Raw genomic sequence first — 18,155 nt, 5'->3', positions numbered from 1 at the left:
GTGTGTGTGTGTGTTCACCTTATCTTGCTAAAGTTGTCGCGATAAACATCCCTCGGAGCTAAAGTTCACGACGAAGCTTGACATTTCCCGCCAACACCATCGCTTTGCCAACGCAATGCAGCAAATGGCAGCGGCCCTGACCGTATCAGTGGCCTGATTTCCCTTGATATGCAGACACTTGACTGGCACACACGTCATCAGTGACTTCAAAAACCCCAGCGACCTTGCTGAACACTTCCTCGTGTGCTTTTGCCCCAGCACCTCGCACGGGAGCGCGTCGTCGTCTATGTTGGCACGCATTGCCCAGCGCGCGCACTTTTTTGCTTGCTCGCGTTTGCATCTGATTGGCGCTGGCGCGCCACAGATCAAACCAGAGATTCGTCCTTGCAGTGTCTTGTGCTGAGTGAGTGCAAGTCTACTTGACCTCCACGCCTCATCTGTGTGGGCGTCGTCGCGCCGATATCATGGTACGTGGTTCCTTGATTAGGCGTGCTGCTGGCATGTCATGCTTCCTTGCGTGGCTGCCATTCACCATTCGTGTAATGCCTGGTGTGGAACAGCGCCGCAGCTTGGCACCGTCCCGACGGAGCCTCGGTCCTGTCCCACGCAAAAGATCCATCGCACCCACCGTGGGTGGCTCTTCGCCAGGCTGTGACAATGGCGATGACAGTGACAGCGGCAGCCCTCAGCCCAAGGTCCACCTCCCACCCTTTGTACATTGCAAACCAAACCCATGTTGTTTGAGCTGGCGCGCCCATCACTGTGAAATGTACCCTTCCCAACAGATGGCTGACCGCAAGCCGCTGACCCCTCTCAATGGCAATGAAGTCATCACGGCCCATGTACGCTTTTGTGCCTCTGTGCACTTTAAAAACCTCGTTGTGCCACAGCCTCGTGCGCCCACCATGTCGTTTGATCCTGACTGCATGCAACCCCACGGCAGGAAGCGCGCATCTTCGGCATATTGGGCAAGCCTTTCAAGAGCCCTCTGCCCGGGCATACCACTGGTGAGAACCATGACCAAGAAAGCAGGCCCGGCTCGCACACGGCCACGACGTTTCCATCCGTGCTGACTGCCTGCTTGTTTTTCGGGTTCAGACAACAGCCGACGCGGCCTGGGTGTTCGACGCTTGACTCTTCGCCAGCCCCTCCACGACCCGGATGATGATGCTGCCGTGGTCCTCTATCGGCCCCCACCCCTCAGCGCCGCCGATGCTTCCAACCCTGAAATCCGGTTGGTCCCTCGAGGCGTGCCTTTCCAGCAAAATGGTGATTCCTCTTGGTCGTTAGCCTTGACGTGGGCCCTCCTCAAAAAGGTCTTGATCTGTGAAACGCAAAGGACGTTTTTTTCTCACCACAAGGACTGCGTGGTTTTGCTTCGCGTAGCAACAAGCACCCCGTGGCTGTTGTGGTAGATCCCATTCTTGGAGCCAAACTTCGACCACATCAAATCGAGGGTGTGCAGTTTTTATACGACTGTAGGTCCAGCCTTGACCCAGACGCCAGCTCTGCCGTGCTTGGCGCTGCAGATTCCCACCTCACCTTTGGCCGCCTGTCCTCGGGCGCATGTGTCCTTCTCAAGGTGTCACCGGGCTCAAAATTCCCGGCTATCATGGTGGTAAGAGGCTAGACGTGCGCAAGCAATTCACTTCGCCACGCATTGCAAGCGCCTTTGTCCTCACTTGACCATGCTGTTGTCCCCTGGCGGCATATCCCTTGAATGCTCAGCAATTATGGCCGATGGCATGGGCTTGGGCAAGACTCTGCAAAACGTCACCCTGACCTGGACGCTCTTGGTACGCTCAACCTACTGTTCCGCGACCGCCGCTGTCACTGCCACTGTCACTGCCACTCGTGGCAGCACCCTCGTCTTGCACTAGCTTATCCCGCACGCTCCCTGTCTCTCATGGGTGCCCGACTGCTGCCAAAACCAGAAACAATCACCGGAATGCCGCCCCACCCTCACCAAGGCCGTTATTGTCTGCCCCTCGAGTTTGGTCAAGAACTGGAGCAATGAGTTTCGCAAATGGCTTGGCGATCGAGTCAGCACTCTTCCCATCGATAACGGAGCCAGCGATGAAATTGATAAGAAGCTGCGTACGTCACGGCGGCCAGCTCCCGAACTGTGCCCGTTGCCCTGCAATGCAATTTGACGTTTGAGGTCTGGCCATGTGATTCGCAGGTTACTTTGGATCAGCTTCGGGCCGCGCTGCCCCCCAGGTGCTGATCATCTCCTATGAAACGCTACGAGGGCACATTCATGCGCTAGATCAGCCTGTGGGCATCGTTATCTGCGATGAGGGACATCGGCTCAAGAACAGTGAGAACCAAACCTATCGCGCCCTCATGGCTCTGAAAACGGAGCGCCGCGTTATTCTCTCTGGTGCGTCTTGTCCGCCACCCACCCAGACCAGTGCCTTCTCGTCTTTCAATGACTTTTTTGTTCTCGATTCGTGCTTGCACTTGCTATTCATTTGTCTGTCTGTCTGTCTGTCTGTCTGTCTGTCTGTCTGTCTGTCTGTCTGTCTGTCTGTCTGTCTGTCTGTCTGTCTGTCTGTCTGTCTGTCTGTCTGTCTGCTCAAACCGCAGGCACACCGGTCCAGAACGAATTGCTCGAGTACTACGCGCTGCTCGAATTCGTCAACCCAGGTTTACTGGGCTCAGCCGGTGAATTTCGCAAAAAATTCGAAATTCCCATTTTACGTGGTCGTGATGCCGACGCCACTGCCCAAGAGCAGGAGCTGGGCCAGACCAAGCTCAATGAAATGGTCGAGCTCGTCAATCGCTGCCTCATCCGCCGCACCTCGGACATCCTCTCCAAATATTTGCCACCCAAGATTGAGGCCGTGGTCTGCTGTCGGCTAACCGGCTTGCAGCTCGACATGTACAAGCGCCTCATTGACAGCCAGGCCATTGCCCTTGAAGACGACGGGCCCGGGTCTGTTGCTGACGCTGATGAGGTCAAGCAGAGCAGCGGCGGCAGCAGCCGAAAAGGTGCCAACAGCAGCACTTCGAAACGCAGCAAGACAAACCAGAAAAAGAGTGGTGGCAGTGGCCCCACCCCGCTGGCTTTCATCACGCACCTCAAAAAGCTGTGCAACCACCCCGAGCTTATTATGGATAAGATTCAAGCCCGCGAGCCCGGCTTTGCCAAGCTGCAGGACTTGGTGCCCGCCAAATGGGACTCGCGTGTTGTCAGCCCCGAGTGGAGCGGCAAAGTCATGGTGGTGGATGCAATGCTGGCCATGCTCAAGAGTACCACAGATGAGAAGGTTGTGTTGATTTCCAACTATACCCAGACCCTTGACCTTTTTGAGCGCCTGTGCCGCCAGCGCCGGTACAAGTACGTCCGATTGGACGGGACCATGAGCATCAAGAAGCGCCAAAAAGTCGTTGACCACTTCAACGCCCCCGACAGTGACGACTTTATCTTTATGCTGTCGTCCAAAGCGGGTGGCTGCGGCATTAACCTCATTGGAGCCAGCCGCCTCATCCTCACCGACCCAGACTGGAACCCGGCCTCGGACGCCCAGGCCCTGGCTCGGTGCTGGCGCGATGGACAGCGTCGCATCACCTATGTCTATCGCCTTGTGGCCACGGGGACCATTGAGGAAAAGATTCTGGCCCGCCAAGCCCACAAAACTGCGCTCAGCGACTGTGTCATTGACGAGGCCGAGGATGTGCAGCGACACTTTAGCTTGGCCGACCTCCGCCGCCTTTTTACACTGAATGAGGGCACCACCTCTGACCTGCACGCACAATTCAAGTGTGGGCGCTGTAGCCGTGATGGCACCTACGCACTTATCAAGCCCGACGGCAAACCCATGGGCATCCCCTCTGACTTTTCCCAATGGGACCACTATCCCCTCGGGAAGGGGGTCAAAGACCGCATTCTCTCAGAGGCTGGTGGCGATCTCATTTCCTTTGTGTTTCGTGCTCAAAGCCACGAGGCCGGCAAGCGCGTTGACGAGGTCCCGACGTAGACATAGCAATGAGCTTTTGGGTCTGTGACTTTTCTCATTATACGGCACGTCGAGGGCTTGTTTCGAGCGCCTTGGGTCGGTGCTGCGCATTGGCTGTTGCTGTTCCTTGATTGGGTTTTGTTCTTGTTTTTCCTCTGCCAAGTTCCTTGTTTTTGTTGTTGTCTGTTGGGGCAACTCACTGCTGTGTCAGAAATTTGCGCAATTGATAGTATGTTGCTCTTGCCTATTTATTGCCAATGTACAATTTGTGTTGGGCCAGCATCTGCACAGCCACAGGCATCGAGCCGTGTGCACGTGCACGAGGTGCAATTAGAACAGGGACATCTTCATTGACTCAAGCCAACACAACGGGCGAACGAGAGACACGACGAGGCACGAAAAGAACAAGAGGGGGAGCAGGAAAGAAATCGCACAGCCACAGCGCCTATTCCCACTCGGTGGTGCCCGGCGGCTTGGCGGTGAGGTCGTACATGACGCGGCTCACACCCTCGATCTTCTGAATTTGCGAGACCATGCTGCGCAGCACGGCCAACGGAAGCTACGCAGCGAATGCACGGGAGGGCCATCGTGAGCGGCGTGCAATACAAGGGCGACAGCGAGACGCTTTGCGCTCTTGTTTAGCTTGTCACATAAAGTCGATAGTACGCACCTCCTCGCCCGGAACGACGGGGCGGCCGGTCATAAAGTCCGAGGTGATAAAGGTACGGATAGCCACGCTACGGCGAGTGCTGGGCATGTCAAGAGATGCGTCGGGGTCGACGGGCGCCAGTACGACGGGCACTTGGCTAATAGTCTGAATCAGGTTGTTCTCCAAGAGCAGGCGGTTGACAACGTCGTCCGCCTAGCATGCAGTGACAAGCGAAAGATTGTGATGAGAATCAAGAGCACATCAAACGCGTAGCATGACGAAATACAAGAAGTAGAAAGAGACAAGACTCGTATTGCTGCTTGAATCTCATTACAGGCAACGAGACGCACCTCTTTCAGTTGCTGCAACACAGGAGGCGTGAGGTGGGTGGTGGTGATTTGACGCACCGGGCCCAGGATTGGAGCACCCCAGGCGTAGACGATGCGGTTGACAGAGTGGCAGACGCGGGGAATCACGCGCGCCAGGAGGAATAGGATGCTCCAATCCGGCTCGTCGGCCTCACACGTGAGAGCCGCAACGTAGCTGTAGGTACGCCCGTCACCCTGCACACCCACGGAGCGGATGGGCAGCAGCGTGGCATGATAGCCGCTAAGGTGCAGCAACGGAGCACCTGTGGTTCAGCAAGCATCCATGGCGGGTGAGGTGTGGCGGTTGCTAGCATGTTTGCCGTGTCTGGGCGGGGCGCGTTGACGCACCAATATCGCCTAGGCCGGAGATGGCATTGGCGGCCTTCTGAACAATTTTGGGGTCTTCCACAGTCTGGCCCACCAAGGCTTGGAGCAGCATGTTCGTGCTGTCAAAGTCATCCGTGATGTAAGGCTCCTCTGTGCAGAGCACGCGAATTGCGAGTCCGGGACCTGAAGAAACCCCCCAATATCGAGTGGCACAATGAAGACCGGAACCAGGAACAAAAGTCAAGGTCACGCTGTGGAACAAGTCGTGCGTTCCACCTGGCTCTGATCTTGATACGCAAACATACCAGGGAAGGGTTGTCGCATGACGAGGTCGGTGGCCAGACCCAGCTGACGGCCCAGCTCGCGCACCTGGTGAGAGAGCAAGACCATAGCCCCAACATTCGTGTGAGATGAAGGCCGCGCAGAGAAATCACGGAAAATTCGGTGGCATGTCCACCCGCTCGTGATGCGCGTACCTCATCCTTGTGATAGTCCTTGAGCGGTTCGAGCACGCGGCCCTGCTCCCGGAGGAGACGAACCAGCTCAGTGTCGTTGTGGTGCGTCTTGATGGCATCGGCATTGGAGCTACAAGGTTTACGCGATAAAGATGATTGTCAAGATTGGAGACACGCTGCCGGTTAAGTAGCGCCCGGGATTCTGCGTGAGTGGTTCGGCTGAAGCTGACCTGGCCAGCTTGGAAGCGCTTTCAATCAGGTCAGGACGGAGCGTGCCCTGAGCCAAAAAGACGTCCTCTGGCTTGAGGTTGAACGAAGAGACAACCTTTTCCGCCACCTACATGAGGAGTACGGGACCAAAGAAGGAGTGAACCAGAAAGGGGGGTGTGCAGATGGCTGGAGGCTCAGGGCTGCATCCATGGAAGCGGGACGTGCGTTTGCCGTTGCATTCCCAAACGTCACAAAAGCAGAGGCACATACGCGCATGAAGGTATCGCCGATAATCTTGCGCTTTTCCTCGGGTGCAGTGGTTTCCTTGAGGCGCTGTGTTGGGCGAGAACCAACATCAGGGAAGGGTCAAGCACAGGCACACCCATTTGATGTTTCATGCGTTCGCGCACCTTGGTGGTGTATGTGGTGCCGTCCTTGCGCTTAATCTCGGTGGTGGCATTGTAAAAGTCCTCCGAGGCATCAATCACGTGCAAAGGCAGGCCCAGTCGCTCGAGGCTGACTTTGACTATGAATGAGGATGGCCAAGGACGTCTGGTGAGGCGAAAAAGGTCGAAGGAAGATATGTGGGAGGTCATTGTCCAGTGTACGGACACACGTCCAACGACCCAGGATTGGCAGGGAGGCGCATACCCTTGACGCTTTCATCGAGGCGCATAAAGCCGTTGTCGATGTGCAACGCGACCACACGCTCATGACCAACGGCCTTGTTCAGGAGAGCGGCACAGACAGAGCTGTCCACACCACCAGACACGAGCACGAGGGCCTTTTTGTCACCCAACGTGTCCTGAATCTCCTGGATGGCACCCAGCTCGCGATCCACCATGGTGTACAAGCCTGTCCACGACGATAAGACCAAAAGGGAAAAAAAAAAAAAAAGAACAAAGCAAGACAAGGCAAAAAAGAAAGCTGAGCTTGCGACGAACTACTTGGGCGACATGTCTGGCCGGTACATAGCGGAAAGCACCCACGGCAGCACCAGTCAAGGCATTCGTACCAGAGCAGCCAGCCACGCCAAAGAGAAAGTTGCGGAACATGTCGCGGCCATGCACGGAGAGTTCGACCTCGGGGTGAAACTGAACAGCAAAGATGGGGCGCTCGGGGTGGGCCAGACCTGGGTGTTCATAACGGGTAGGGAGGAGCAAACGATACGAGGTATGTTGGCTCGGGCATCAGAATGCTTGACAGCTAATGGGAGTTGGTCACTGGGATGAACAGCATTGCGCGACGTACCGGCAATGATGCTGCCAGCGCGGGAGACAATGCTAAAGCCATTGGCCGGGGAGTCAATCGAGTCACCATGCGTGAGCAGGACGAGCTCTTGTTCGGAAAGGCCCTTGAAGAGAGCACAAGTGGTGTCCAGCCACACGTGCTGCTGGCCATCTTGACGATGTTCCTTGGCATGCACGCTACCGCCAAAAGTCTTGTTGATCAGCTATGCGGGTCAGATGATGAATCCGTCAGTCGGTGGATGCAAACATGTCGGCAGAGAGCTCAATCAAGGAAGAGATGCGCGATGGGAAGACGAGATGCAGGGGGTGTCATGGCTGTGCCTGCTCAGAAGTCTGCGTGTCGGCGAAAGCAAGGATACCTGGAAGCCGTAGCAAATGCCCAGGACAGGGAGGCCCAGCTCAAAGATGGCGCTGTCAAATGGCGGTGCATCGCTGGCGTAGACGCTGTTGGGGCCGCCAGAGATGATGACAGCTCTGCATCACGCCGCCCAGCAGTGGTAGTGAAGCAGCGTAGGAAAAACACCGGTGAGATGTTGCAAAGTTGGTCAGGGAAACGTTCGGCATGATGGGTATCAAATCACCTACTTGTAGTTGCCGGCGCGCACTTCGTCGGCCGAGACGCTGAGTGGGAGCAGGTCAGTCTCGACCTTGAGCTCGCGGACGCAACGGTCAATCAACTAGCGCGATGCCCACCAGCAGTGAGTTTGGTACTCGAAACTGCCGCTGCACGCCGTGCCGCTGGCGCCCCTCGCAGACCACAAAAAAGCAGCCAGCCAAAGCGGGCACGTGGTGTCAGCACAACGGCGTGCGTATTGTCACACATGCCGCTTTGACAAAGGCTGCTGCCTCTCGGTTACACCCCCCGGCCACCACACAAAACCGCACACCCAAAGCATTCAAGACGAAAAGGAACGACGACGACGAGGAGGAGGGAGGATACGGAGGAGGAGGAGGAGAACCAACCTTGCCGTACTGGGCGCCGGCATCGAGGATGGCCACCACCTCACGACCTTCAGACGTTGCCATCGTGCTGATGATGGGAGACCTTGACAAATCCGAGTACAACATATCAACTCAACACCTGTTGTGGTTGGGTAATCGGCGTTGAAGATGGAGGGGTGGTATTTAGCTTGTGGTACAGAATGAAGGTGTGTGCTTTAGATTGAGGGGGTGCTGGAACTTCAAAGAAGACGGCAAACGATAGAAGAAACTGCTGTTTAATGTAGCATATTATAGAGAACATGCAGTATTATGTTGTAATCAAAGCCAAATAACGTTAACTTGTATCCATCGAATATGCAGCGGTTTTAAAGCTTGTCTACGGCTCCCGAATCCCATCGCCGTCCTCTCCTCGCTCACCTCTCTCTCCTCTCTCTCGGAATTTGTGCAGAGAACTGAACGGCACACACACACACACGCACACACACACACACACACACACACACGCACACACGCAGGGGGTGCGCGGGGTCGACAAGGAGGGTTCGTACGTGAATGGGTTCGCAGCCGAGAGTAGCTGGCTTGCGATTTTCAAGGCGTGCTGCTGGCCCTTGTTTGCCTCACATTGGAATCGTGCCCTGCGCGGCTTGACAGTGGAATAACATCATAACGAAGAGAACCAGTACCGAGATCTTGGCAAGATGGCAGCCGTGAATTGGGCGAGAACATTGTCCGCGGGTCTTCGGGCCCAGACACGTCTTCAAGGGTGCGGGCGGCCCATGCGTCGCCTCCGTTCCACCACGACTTCGCCCCCTGAGGAAGCGACGGGCAAGCACGTCCCCTTTGGCGAAGAAGGCACTGGTGAGGGGTTGTCGCGGGCCACCTCGTGCCCCCCGCCCCCCCCCTTTTTTTTAACTTTGAGATGGTCAACGTTCGATGCTCGAGCCCGCTTTGCCTGATCCTGCATGGCTGGCTTGTTTGATTAGGCTACTATTCACTCGCCACGCGGGGCTGCTTTGACGTCATTGAGCGCGCCACGCCGCTCCTGCTACAGGCCACTGAGCAAGCCATCGAGGCTTACAAAGCGCGAAATGATGAGCGGCCGTTCACCATCATTGACTACGGCACTGCCGATGGAGGCACCTCTCTCCCCGCCCTCTGCAGTACGTGAGAGAGAGAGAGAGAGCTGAGCTCATTCCAAGTTGTGCCTTGCTCGCCTCGTCACCACGCTGGCTCTGACGCCCCAACTCTAACCCCGCGTTCCCTATTCTCTCGCCCCTGCCATCTCCTTCCCGCAGAGGTTGTTGACGCTGTCAAGGCTGCGCTGCCCAGCACACCCGTCGAGGTGGTGTATGAGGATCAAATCACCAATGACTTTCGCAGCGTCTTTTACCACGCCCACGGCCTGATCACCCCTGCTGGAAGCATGCGTAAGTCAAACATCGAGCTGCCCGCTTTGATGTTATTGTTGTTGTCGCGGGTCCTTGTGCCGCGCCTGGAGGACTCCATGATTTTGCCAGTTCAAGGTCATGGCACCAACCTGCGTCTGATGCGGTGATGTGGTTCTTGGTTTGGCGCATGTAAACAGACCAAAGCGAAGAGCTGCGCTCGTACACACAAAAGTACGAGGATGTGTTCGTCCTGGCCTCGGGCTCGAGCTTCTACAACCAGGTCGTCTCCCCGGAAACCGTCGACTTGGGCTTTAGTGCCACAGCCATGCACTGGCTGACAGATATCCCCCAGCCTCTGCGTGATTGCCTCCACTCGGCCTGCTCAACAGATGGTTGGTCACTCCCTGTGTCGGGTCGGGATGTACTTAATCTGAGGGCAAGGATGGCATCTCAAACTTCAAGGCTCTGCAACATGGCTTGCTCCTCTCCAAGCTCACATTGACTTCTTTCATCTTGGCTTCTTTTTGTTTTGTTTTCTTTTTTTTTTTTTTTCTTGTTCTTTTTTGCTTTGGCTCTGGATCACCAGCCACCGAGATTGCTGCATTCAGGGAGCAGGCTCGCCAGGATTGGCTGCGCATCATTGAGAACCGCCGTAACGAACTCAAAGTGGGCGGTGCCTTTGTTTGCGTCAACTTTGCCAAGGACGATGACGGCCAGTTTCTCGGCACCACTGCGCAAACGCCGAGCAGCATGCATCACAACTTTAACAATCTGTGGCACGCCATGGCTGATGAGGGCCTGATTACGCACAAGGAATGGCAAGCGACCAACTTTCCCAACCAGTACCGCTCAAAGGACGAGATTGCGGAGAACCAGGTCGATGGTCTCCGCATCGTGTCGCTGGAAACGGCTGTTGTGCCCTGCCCCTACCGGGCCTCTTGGCTTGCCTCCCTTGAGGCCGAGGAGTCCCGCGATGCCCTTGAGCACGCGCGCGAGTTTATCCCGACCACACGCACCTGGTCCAACAGCACTTTTGTCGCTGGTCTCGACGCTACACGCAGGTGAGTCGCTGCAATGGAATACCTGCACAAAGGGCGATGGCTGTGTGATGCCCGTCTAGACTCGCCCCGGCACCTGGCTGCCACACGCGCGCACATGCCCGCGTCTCTTAATCTCAATTCACCGTCTTGTGACCGGGCCCTTGACGTTCTGTAGTGATGAGGAGAAGGATGAGCTGGTCGAAGAGATGTTCACGCGCTACGTCAACTTGGTGGCTGAGAACCCTGCCGACCACGGAATGGACTACGTGCACACCTATTCCCACTACCGACGCGTATAAGGCGCCAGCTGGTGCTCTTTCGCTCTTTCTGATTGCCGGTGCAATGCCTGTGATTGTTCTTTGTGTGTAACATGTCAGTCGGTGGCTGGAATTGCTTGAACGAGTGAGAGTAAATCAATCGACACCAGTTGACGCCCAAGCCAGTCTGGTTACACCTTTTGCCTCTTCATCAGTCGCAAGCATGTAGCATATCAGATCGATTGCATCGACGATCCAACAAAGAGATCAGACACGGGTACCATCGAAACCCGGGCGAAGAAGAGACGAAATTGACCAGGGGAAAAAAAAAAAAAGGAAAAAAAAAACTAAAAAAGAGAATGAACAAAAGACATTGATGCCAAGCTATCAAACCACAAAAAGAGCTGGCATCACCTAGACAAGACAAGGCGCCACTATGGCGTTTCGTCCGACACATAAAGGAGCAGTCTGCACACAGATGCACCATAACAAGCAAATGCAGCGTGAAGCGACAAGACCGAGTAATAAACAGGGCTTCAGGCACATGAACAAAAACAGCTATTTAAAAAAATGGAACAGAAAGAAGAGTGGGCTAATTCAAAAAAAAAAGAAAAGAAACAAAGTCGAGGAAAAACGTCACGGCACAAGTCACCAAACCAACCATCACGTCCGATGGCAGTGCCAATCGGGTGCGGTGTTGGCCGGTTTGGAGAAAGAGAAACTCAAAGAACGTAGGACCAAAAGCCCAACTTGGACTAATACAAACTAGCCATGGCGAGCCAGACTGGCAGCCAATCAACCCGAGCGTTGGCGAACACTCATGGGTTGACAATGCAGAGGGGACGAGCACGAAGAGAAAACATACAAGACAAAATAAAGCAAATGTCTTTTTTTATAAAGAGGAGGGAGGGTAAAGAGGGGATGATTGTCGGGTTCAAGTTGACAATCGGGTCTTGCCAGAAACTGAGGGAGCGCATATTCCAGGCCGGCTAGAACGACTCGATGGCAAGCGCTTGGATATTCTCGGCAGCAGGTATAGCACGAGACGCACAGCTTTTGGCTAGCGGCGAGGAGCTGATGCGGTGCCGAGCGAGCGGCGACGCGTGGTGAGGTTGGTGGGCAGTTGTTGCTGGCAGTAGGGGCAGGTTCCACGGGCCTTCTCTTGCTTGCGAGGAACATAGCGGCATTCGAGGCAGCAAGTGCCATACTTCTGCCAGCGGATGCCACAGGCATTGCACAGCTTCATGGGCTCATTGTTCACGAGGGGACCCTCGCGCCACATGGGGGTGGTCGTTGACTGGCAGCAGGCACATTGGGCGCGGTGGTTGATAGAGGTGGCTGGCGCAGAAAGGCGGACAGGGTTTGAGCCCGTGGAGGCGCGGCGAGGGGGAGTTGATTTCGGTGCACGGGCAATCTTGGGCTTGGACATGGCCATTCGGGAGCGCGGCGCAGGGGCCATCTTGAGGGTGGCGACGGCGTCGGGAAGGGGCAGTACGCTACGTGGTGCAGCCGGCAACCTGTCCTGGCCGTAGTTGTAAATCGAGTTGCTCATGTTTGGCATGTTGAGAATGTCTTGATCGAGGGGCAGAATGGGTTCGATGCGGTTGTAATCGTTGAGAGAGAGGGAGAACAAGGTCTCAAAGCCTTGAAAGTCAGAGCCTATGGGAGAGTCGAAGAGGTCGCTTGTGGTCGGATCAAAATCCTATCCAAAGTATTTTTATCCAATGAGATTCACGCAGGAGAGCGAGAAAAGCTGTCTGATGCCAGCGCACCTTTCAGCAAAGGACCGACCACGATCACACACACACACACACACACACACACACACACACCCGCGCACATTGAAACGAAACAACCAGACAGCATCGTGACCCCAGCTTCAAAACGCCCCAAGACAAGAAGAGAATAGAAAAGAAAAGAGAGAAAAAGGGCAGGCAATGGTGGGGGGCGACCAACTGACATCGGCGATCAGAGATTGAATGGCTTCCGTCTCCGAGAGTGAGCATCTACAGAAACAAACCATAACATCAAAGAGGATGAGCGGAGAAGTCAAGCTGTGATAGCTGAATCGAGCGTGCGGGAGACAGGGAGATGTACATACTCGGAGGAAGAGGTGGCCGCAGAGAGGGCTGGCGAAGGGAGGTTGCCATTCAGGGGTCCTTCGCGGCAGACGGCATCAAACATGTCCATGGCGGCCATTGCAGTTGTAGTTGTGGTGTCGTCCAAAAGAAAATCAACAGAAAAACGCTGATTTCCTGATGAAGCGAGGTGGGTTGCCACTTGAGCCCGGGTGTAAATCAGGCAAAGCAACACCAAACCAGCGTCGAAGGCTGATGCTGTTGGGGTTTTTCAAGTGCCGGAGAGGGGGGGAGGACGTCAACGAGCCGCCGCGGGAGGTGTGGCGCACGGGACGAGAGAAAAAGCGGCAAGGTGGTGGATCAACGGCAGAGCGACTGAGTCGTGTTCAGAAAAGCCAGTATGATATCAATGCCAGGCAGCGCGCAGCGATCAAATCAACAGGCAGACAGACAAGCCAACCGGCCACGAATCCAAAACCTGCAGGCTGAGGGGATGTTGGAAAGTGCACAGCCCAGCTGCGCTCCCAGACACCAAGACACCGAGACACTTTGCCCCCCGCCCGCCCCGCCGTACAGCACCGCTCTGCGCGTGTGCGTGTGTGGGGCTCTCTCTCTCTCTCTGTCTGTCTCTCTCTCTTTCTCTCTCTCTCTCCCTCTCTCTCTCTCTCTCTCTCTCTCTCTCGAGAAAACAAAAACAAACACAAACAACAAGCAACGCAAGCGACTTCTCTGTGTGTGTGTGTGTGTGGACGTGCGACCCACACCCCCCCACACCATCCCTCTTTGCTATTTCCTAGTGTGTCCCTTAACTCAACCCACAAAACAGCCACATGTAGGTTTCTTTGAAGAACAGTCATGCAAAAGGTTAACGAAAAAAAGGGGGAGACGGGGAGTTTGGTATGAACGAGTCTGCGCGTGCGCAGGCAGTCTGTGTCCGTCAGCGTCTCTGTGAGCGAGAAGAAGGGTGTATGTGTGTGTGAGTGCGTGCGTGCGTGCGTGCGTGCGTGAAGCTGCCCGACGACTGGGGCAGCGATAGCCCTCGGGTCCCTCCGCTTTTTGTGGCTGGTTGCGCTTGAGACGCTGTACGCTGCCGTTTTTTGCGTTGATATGAGCGTGTTTGGTCGGTCGGTGTCGGCGACTTTGGTCCTGTCCCCGCCCAGAATCAAAACAAAAGAGAACAAAAGAACCCAAAGAACAAAAGACAAACACACACGCACACACTTGCGTGCGCATATGTGTGTGTGGCGGAGCGCGTAGATTTTGGGACCGAGAGTGGATGAGGAGCTCACAAGAGCCAGCCGCCACGGAAAGGCTACAAGGGGAAGACCCATAAAAAGATGAAACGAGCGCGCCAGCGCGGTTTTCTTTTGTGTACAAGCTTCGTTGAGTTGAGCCCATGACGGGCCTGGCGGCGTGAGAGTCGTCCTGGGTCATGTATGACTTTATCTCCACGCAATTTGGTTTGGGCCTCGCGCGGATTTCGCATTTCTGTCATTCGTTTGGTCGCGTTTCGAGTCTCCGTTTCCGAGTCTGTCAGTTTAGAGGGGTTCCGAAATATCCATGACATGGGTCACGCAACATACTCGTGGGACTTTTCTGAGCAAAGTCCGGGCTGGGCGGCTTCACCAAGCAACGGCTTTCGCAAGGCAAACAGGGAATTAAAATCACATTTGCATGTTGTTGTTGTTTCTTGGAGGAAGGAAGGGGCTTTAAATTGCTGCTGTGAGGTGGGCTTTGACGCGACGTGCAAAGGTCGTTTGTGGGTGGCGTACATTTGTGTCACTACGGAAGCAAGACACTCCACCGTCTGCACCTCTCTTCGCCCTCTCTACCTGACAGCTTCGTGTGTTGCCCTACTCGACCATGCCCCGATGACCGGCCGTGAGCCTGACGCGACCTCGCCTCTCCCCAACACACACCCCTTTGGTGAGACGGTGAGAAGCAAGAGGCAAGCAGCGGAGGAAAAAGAAAGAGAAAAAAGAAGCAAGAAGCAGAGGAAGAAAAAAAGCATAAACCGATTCATCGCAACGCACGCTGTCGGAAAAAAGACAACATGTCATCAACTCGACGCTGAAAACGACAACAGGCCCACAGCCGCGTCGAAAGGGGGCCATTACGACCAGAAAAGAGGGGAAAAGGGGGGAAGGGTATGCTTTGTCCCTTCTTTCCAACTGGTAGGGTAGGCTTGCTTGTGCTTATTGACGTGAGACCGAGTTGTTCGTTTTGTCAGGGGGGATATTTTATCAACATGACGCGCAAGTCAAGCTGGATTTGGCTTGATGGCAACGGGCTTGTGAGCAAAGTGTAGCCCTATTGACTGGTAACCTGAAAATTCCTTCAAAACAATAGTCTCGCTTCTTTCACCAGCCAGCCCCCGCCCACTGCCCTAAGCACGAGAAAAGGGCAGTCAGCCATCCGCGCTGAGCTCCATCGTGGCGCGCACATCACAATTAGAGCACACTCACTCAATGTTAACCAGCCTCTCAACGGCCATCGAGATGGCAGTCTGATGCACCGACATCCGCATGCCATACACACGCACCACAAAAAGCAACATGACATCAGCTGTGTCTTGCTCGCATGACCAAGTCCAAGCCCCCCTTTCTACCAGCCCTTGCGGTTTTGCCCGTTCCTGTGTCAAACTCTGTTTTTTGCCCTGGCCCCTGCTCTGCCGGGCTTGCCATCTGGTCTTCTCGGCCTTTTGCTGCTTCTTGCTGCTTCGCCCAAGACCTGCCTTGACGCCCACATCACCTCTCCACTCTCCTTTCTCTCTGTCTCTCTCTCACACCACCTACTCACTCCGCTCTAATCTCTACATCGGTACTCTCCTCTCTCTCTACTCTCTCCTCTCTACTCTCTACTCTCTACTCTCTACTCTCTACTCTCTACTCTCTACTCTCTACTCTCTACTCTCTACTCTCTACTCTCTACTCTCTACTCTCTACTCTCTACTCTCTACTCTCTACTCTCTACTCTCTACTCTCTACCCTCGACAAGCTCTCTCTCTTAACGCTCTCTCCCTTCAATCTCCTAACTCTCTCTACTCTCTTTCTCTACTCTCCTCTCTCTACTCTCTACTCTCTCTCTACTCTCTACTCTCCTCTCTCAACTCTCTACTCGACCAATTCAAGTCTCTCTCTCTCTCTCGCTCTCTCTCTCTCTCATTGGCCACTCAAACACTGAACATGAATGTCATTTGGTTATTGTTGCCGTTTGGTTCAGGTGCACCGCCCCCCTCTGCCTCTCTCTCTCTCTCTCTGTGCAGGTATTGAAAGTGGCAGCCACTGGCGCCGCGGTCACAGCGGGGTCGAGAGTGGGAGGCACCGACACTGTGTAGCGTTTCTGATGGGCTCGCTCCCCTGCTTCATGTCACTGGGCCCTACCCTAGCACCGCGGAACACACTGTCCAAGACACATAAATGCTTCAGACACAAACAGTGACGGCACCCTGCCTGCCCGTGTCTTCGTGTTGATGATCTTTGCCTTGTACACCCTTTTTGGCAGCGGATGAGGGGCGCGCCTCTTCGATCACGAACCACCTAGTCCGGTGTTTGTACCATCTTCATACTTGGGACCACAACCCTGCTACTGTTTCTGCTGCGATATTGTTGACGCACTGCAGAAGCCACTGCCTTCTCCTTCAAGCACCCCGCCCCCTTGGCTCGGGCTCCGAACTGAAATGCATCGCTCAATGCCTCCCGAACGCGCGTTTCCGTAGGGTCCTCTTCTTTCTTTCAAGCTCAAAAACACCGTCATCATGTCGATCGTCCTCTACGTCCAGGAAAACACCCGCGGCTTCACTGAGAAGATCCGTATGCTGCTCCAGGAGACTGGCATGGTTTGTGTCTTCTTTGCCCCCGTTCTCAGCACCCGCCCACCTCCACCACGCACAACCTTGATTGGATCTGCCTCAATCAACATGGCATCTCCGCCCACATTAACCTCGCTGGCAAACCATTTTTCTTTTCTTTTTTCTTAGAAATACGAGGAGGTGGCCATTGACATGGAAACTGCCAAGTCATGGGCCAAGTCGGGCAAGATCAACTTCCCTAACCTGCCTGTGCTTGAGATGGACGGTGTCAAGATTGAGCACGCGTAAGTGAAGATTGCCGCGCAATCATTGACCCAGTCACATACAGCCGCACAACGGCAATCTTGACCAAACTAACCTTCTACACTAAAACACAACACCATCTTCTAGTGATGCCATCTTGGAGCACCTTGCCGATGTTGCCGACCAGAAGAAGCTCGGACAGGGCGGCAACAAGTACTGCGGTGAACCCCAGGAGCGCCCCGTCATTCGTGGCCTCGCTTGCATGGTGCGACCTGACCTTGATCCCTTTGACCTTCGGTTCATTTTGGTCCTGTCCTCACTTTCTGCAGCCACACGCCGCTCACACCGCATTCCTGCACGCGATGCTTATGATCCGCCCACACAGGTCAAGGACTTCCAGAACGAAGTGCAGACCTACAAGGGCAAGACCAGCGCCCCGCCCACGGCCCCCGAATCCATCGAGCGGTGGTTCGAGTACTTCCAGTCCATTCTGGAGCGCAACGACGACGGCGATGTCAAGACCGATGAGTTCCTTTACGGCAAGGTACATACGGCTTTTTTTTTTCCTTTCTTTCTTTCTTTTTTGTGTGTGGTTTTTGCTGCATTCGGCAAGGCTCATTACCCAGATGGTTGTCGCTCATGGGTGTTTCCGTCATCCGCCTGACCCCATTGTGAATTGCCGCAGCACTTGACCTTTGCCGACATTGCTCTGTTCGAGGCCGTCAACGCCGTCATCAACGTGCATGGCCTCAAGGCTATCCGTGCCTTCCCCAAGCTGAAGGAGTTCCACGACAAGGTGGCCTACCGCGCTCGCATTGAGCGCCACATTGCCACTCGTCCGGAGGCCTTTTAAGCACTTTTTTATTTTGCCTCCGCAACCTTGCCGCCCTCCTGACTGTTTCTTGTATCCAAATGATCACGCTCACTTGAGACTGGCTTGCAAGCGCGCGGCCTTTGCTTTTGATTTTCTTTCTACCTCCCTTATTGCCTTTTTTCGTTCCTTATTCCTCTTTCCATGCTGTTCTCCCCTTGCTCCTGTGTAAACGGCTACTACGGCTTACCGCCACAATTGCATGACTCGATGCCTTTTACGTCCAATCGTTTTAGATTATCGTGCTTATAAACACACTCTGCCTCATAAATTACCATTTTGCATGTGTCAACTCCAACAATTC

At 54.8% G+C, this 18,155-nt stretch overlaps 5 protein-coding genes across 5 annotated transcripts; 3 read left to right on the top strand and 2 right to left on the bottom strand.

Moving 5' to 3' along the window:
* Positions 1–464: 464 nt before the first annotated feature.
* Positions 465–3,983, top strand: MONBRDRAFT_10186 (uncharacterized protein; the record flags this gene model as incomplete). Its single annotated transcript, XM_001747928.1, has 12 exons — positions 465–467; positions 561–713; positions 786–842; positions 944–1,007; positions 1,099–1,234; positions 1,387–1,478; positions 1,583–1,618; positions 1,729–1,796; positions 1,935–2,097; positions 2,183–2,383; positions 2,590–2,938; positions 3,023–3,983. 12 exons carry the CDS (start codon positions 465–467, stop codon positions 3,981–3,983), a joined length of 2,283 nt encoding a protein of 760 aa, XP_001747980.1.
* Positions 3,984–4,215: 232 nt separating this feature from the next.
* On the bottom strand, positions 4,216–8,257 carry MONBRDRAFT_33449 (uncharacterized protein). Its single transcript, XM_001747840.1, has 15 exons — positions 8,185–8,257; positions 7,807–7,898; positions 7,581–7,695; positions 7,223–7,424; positions 6,987–7,103; positions 6,623–6,826; positions 6,382–6,497; positions 6,242–6,304; positions 5,992–6,098; positions 5,783–5,891; positions 5,612–5,675; positions 5,328–5,489; positions 4,962–5,242; positions 4,633–4,824; positions 4,216–4,521 (listed from the first exon to the last, which is right to left on the bottom strand). Exons 1-15 carry the CDS (start codon positions 8,245–8,247, stop codon positions 4,408–4,410), a joined length of 2,001 nt encoding a protein of 666 aa, XP_001747892.1. The 5' UTR covers positions 8,248–8,257; the 3' UTR covers positions 4,216–4,407.
* A 682-nt stretch (positions 8,258–8,939) lies between these two features.
* Positions 8,940–10,890, top strand: MONBRDRAFT_27501 (uncharacterized protein; the record flags this gene model as incomplete). The annotated part of the gene is made up of 6 exons (XM_001747927.1): positions 8,940–9,021; positions 9,147–9,323; positions 9,459–9,590; positions 9,749–9,943; positions 10,138–10,612; positions 10,767–10,890. 6 exons carry the CDS (start codon positions 8,940–8,942, stop codon positions 10,888–10,890), a joined length of 1,185 nt encoding a protein of 394 aa, XP_001747979.1.
* Positions 10,891–11,908: 1,018 nt separating this feature from the next.
* On the bottom strand, positions 11,909–13,047 carry MONBRDRAFT_33447 (uncharacterized protein; the record flags this gene model as incomplete). The annotated part of the gene is made up of 3 exons (XM_001747839.1): positions 11,909–12,550; positions 12,809–12,854; positions 12,950–13,047. 3 exons carry the CDS (start codon positions 13,045–13,047, stop codon positions 11,909–11,911), a joined length of 786 nt encoding a protein of 261 aa, XP_001747891.1.
* Positions 13,048–16,647: 3,600 nt separating this feature from the next.
* MONBRDRAFT_38057 (uncharacterized protein) lies at positions 16,648–18,066 on the top strand. Its single transcript, XM_001747926.1, has 4 exons — positions 16,648–16,764; positions 16,906–17,021; positions 17,128–17,524; positions 17,666–18,066. Exons 1-4 carry the CDS (start codon positions 16,684–16,686, stop codon positions 17,831–17,833), a joined length of 762 nt encoding a protein of 253 aa, XP_001747978.1. The 5' UTR covers positions 16,648–16,683; the 3' UTR covers positions 17,834–18,066.
* Positions 18,067–18,155: the final 89 nt, after the last annotated feature.

This window comes from Monosiga brevicollis, genomic scaffold (genome assembly GCF_000002865.3).
Source record: "Monosiga brevicollis MX1 MONBRscaffold_19 genomic scaffold, whole genome shotgun sequence".
Classification (NCBI taxonomy): Eukaryota; class Choanoflagellata; order Craspedida; family Salpingoecidae; genus Monosiga; species Monosiga brevicollis.
This window is presented reverse-complemented; position numbering and strand designations above follow the sequence as displayed.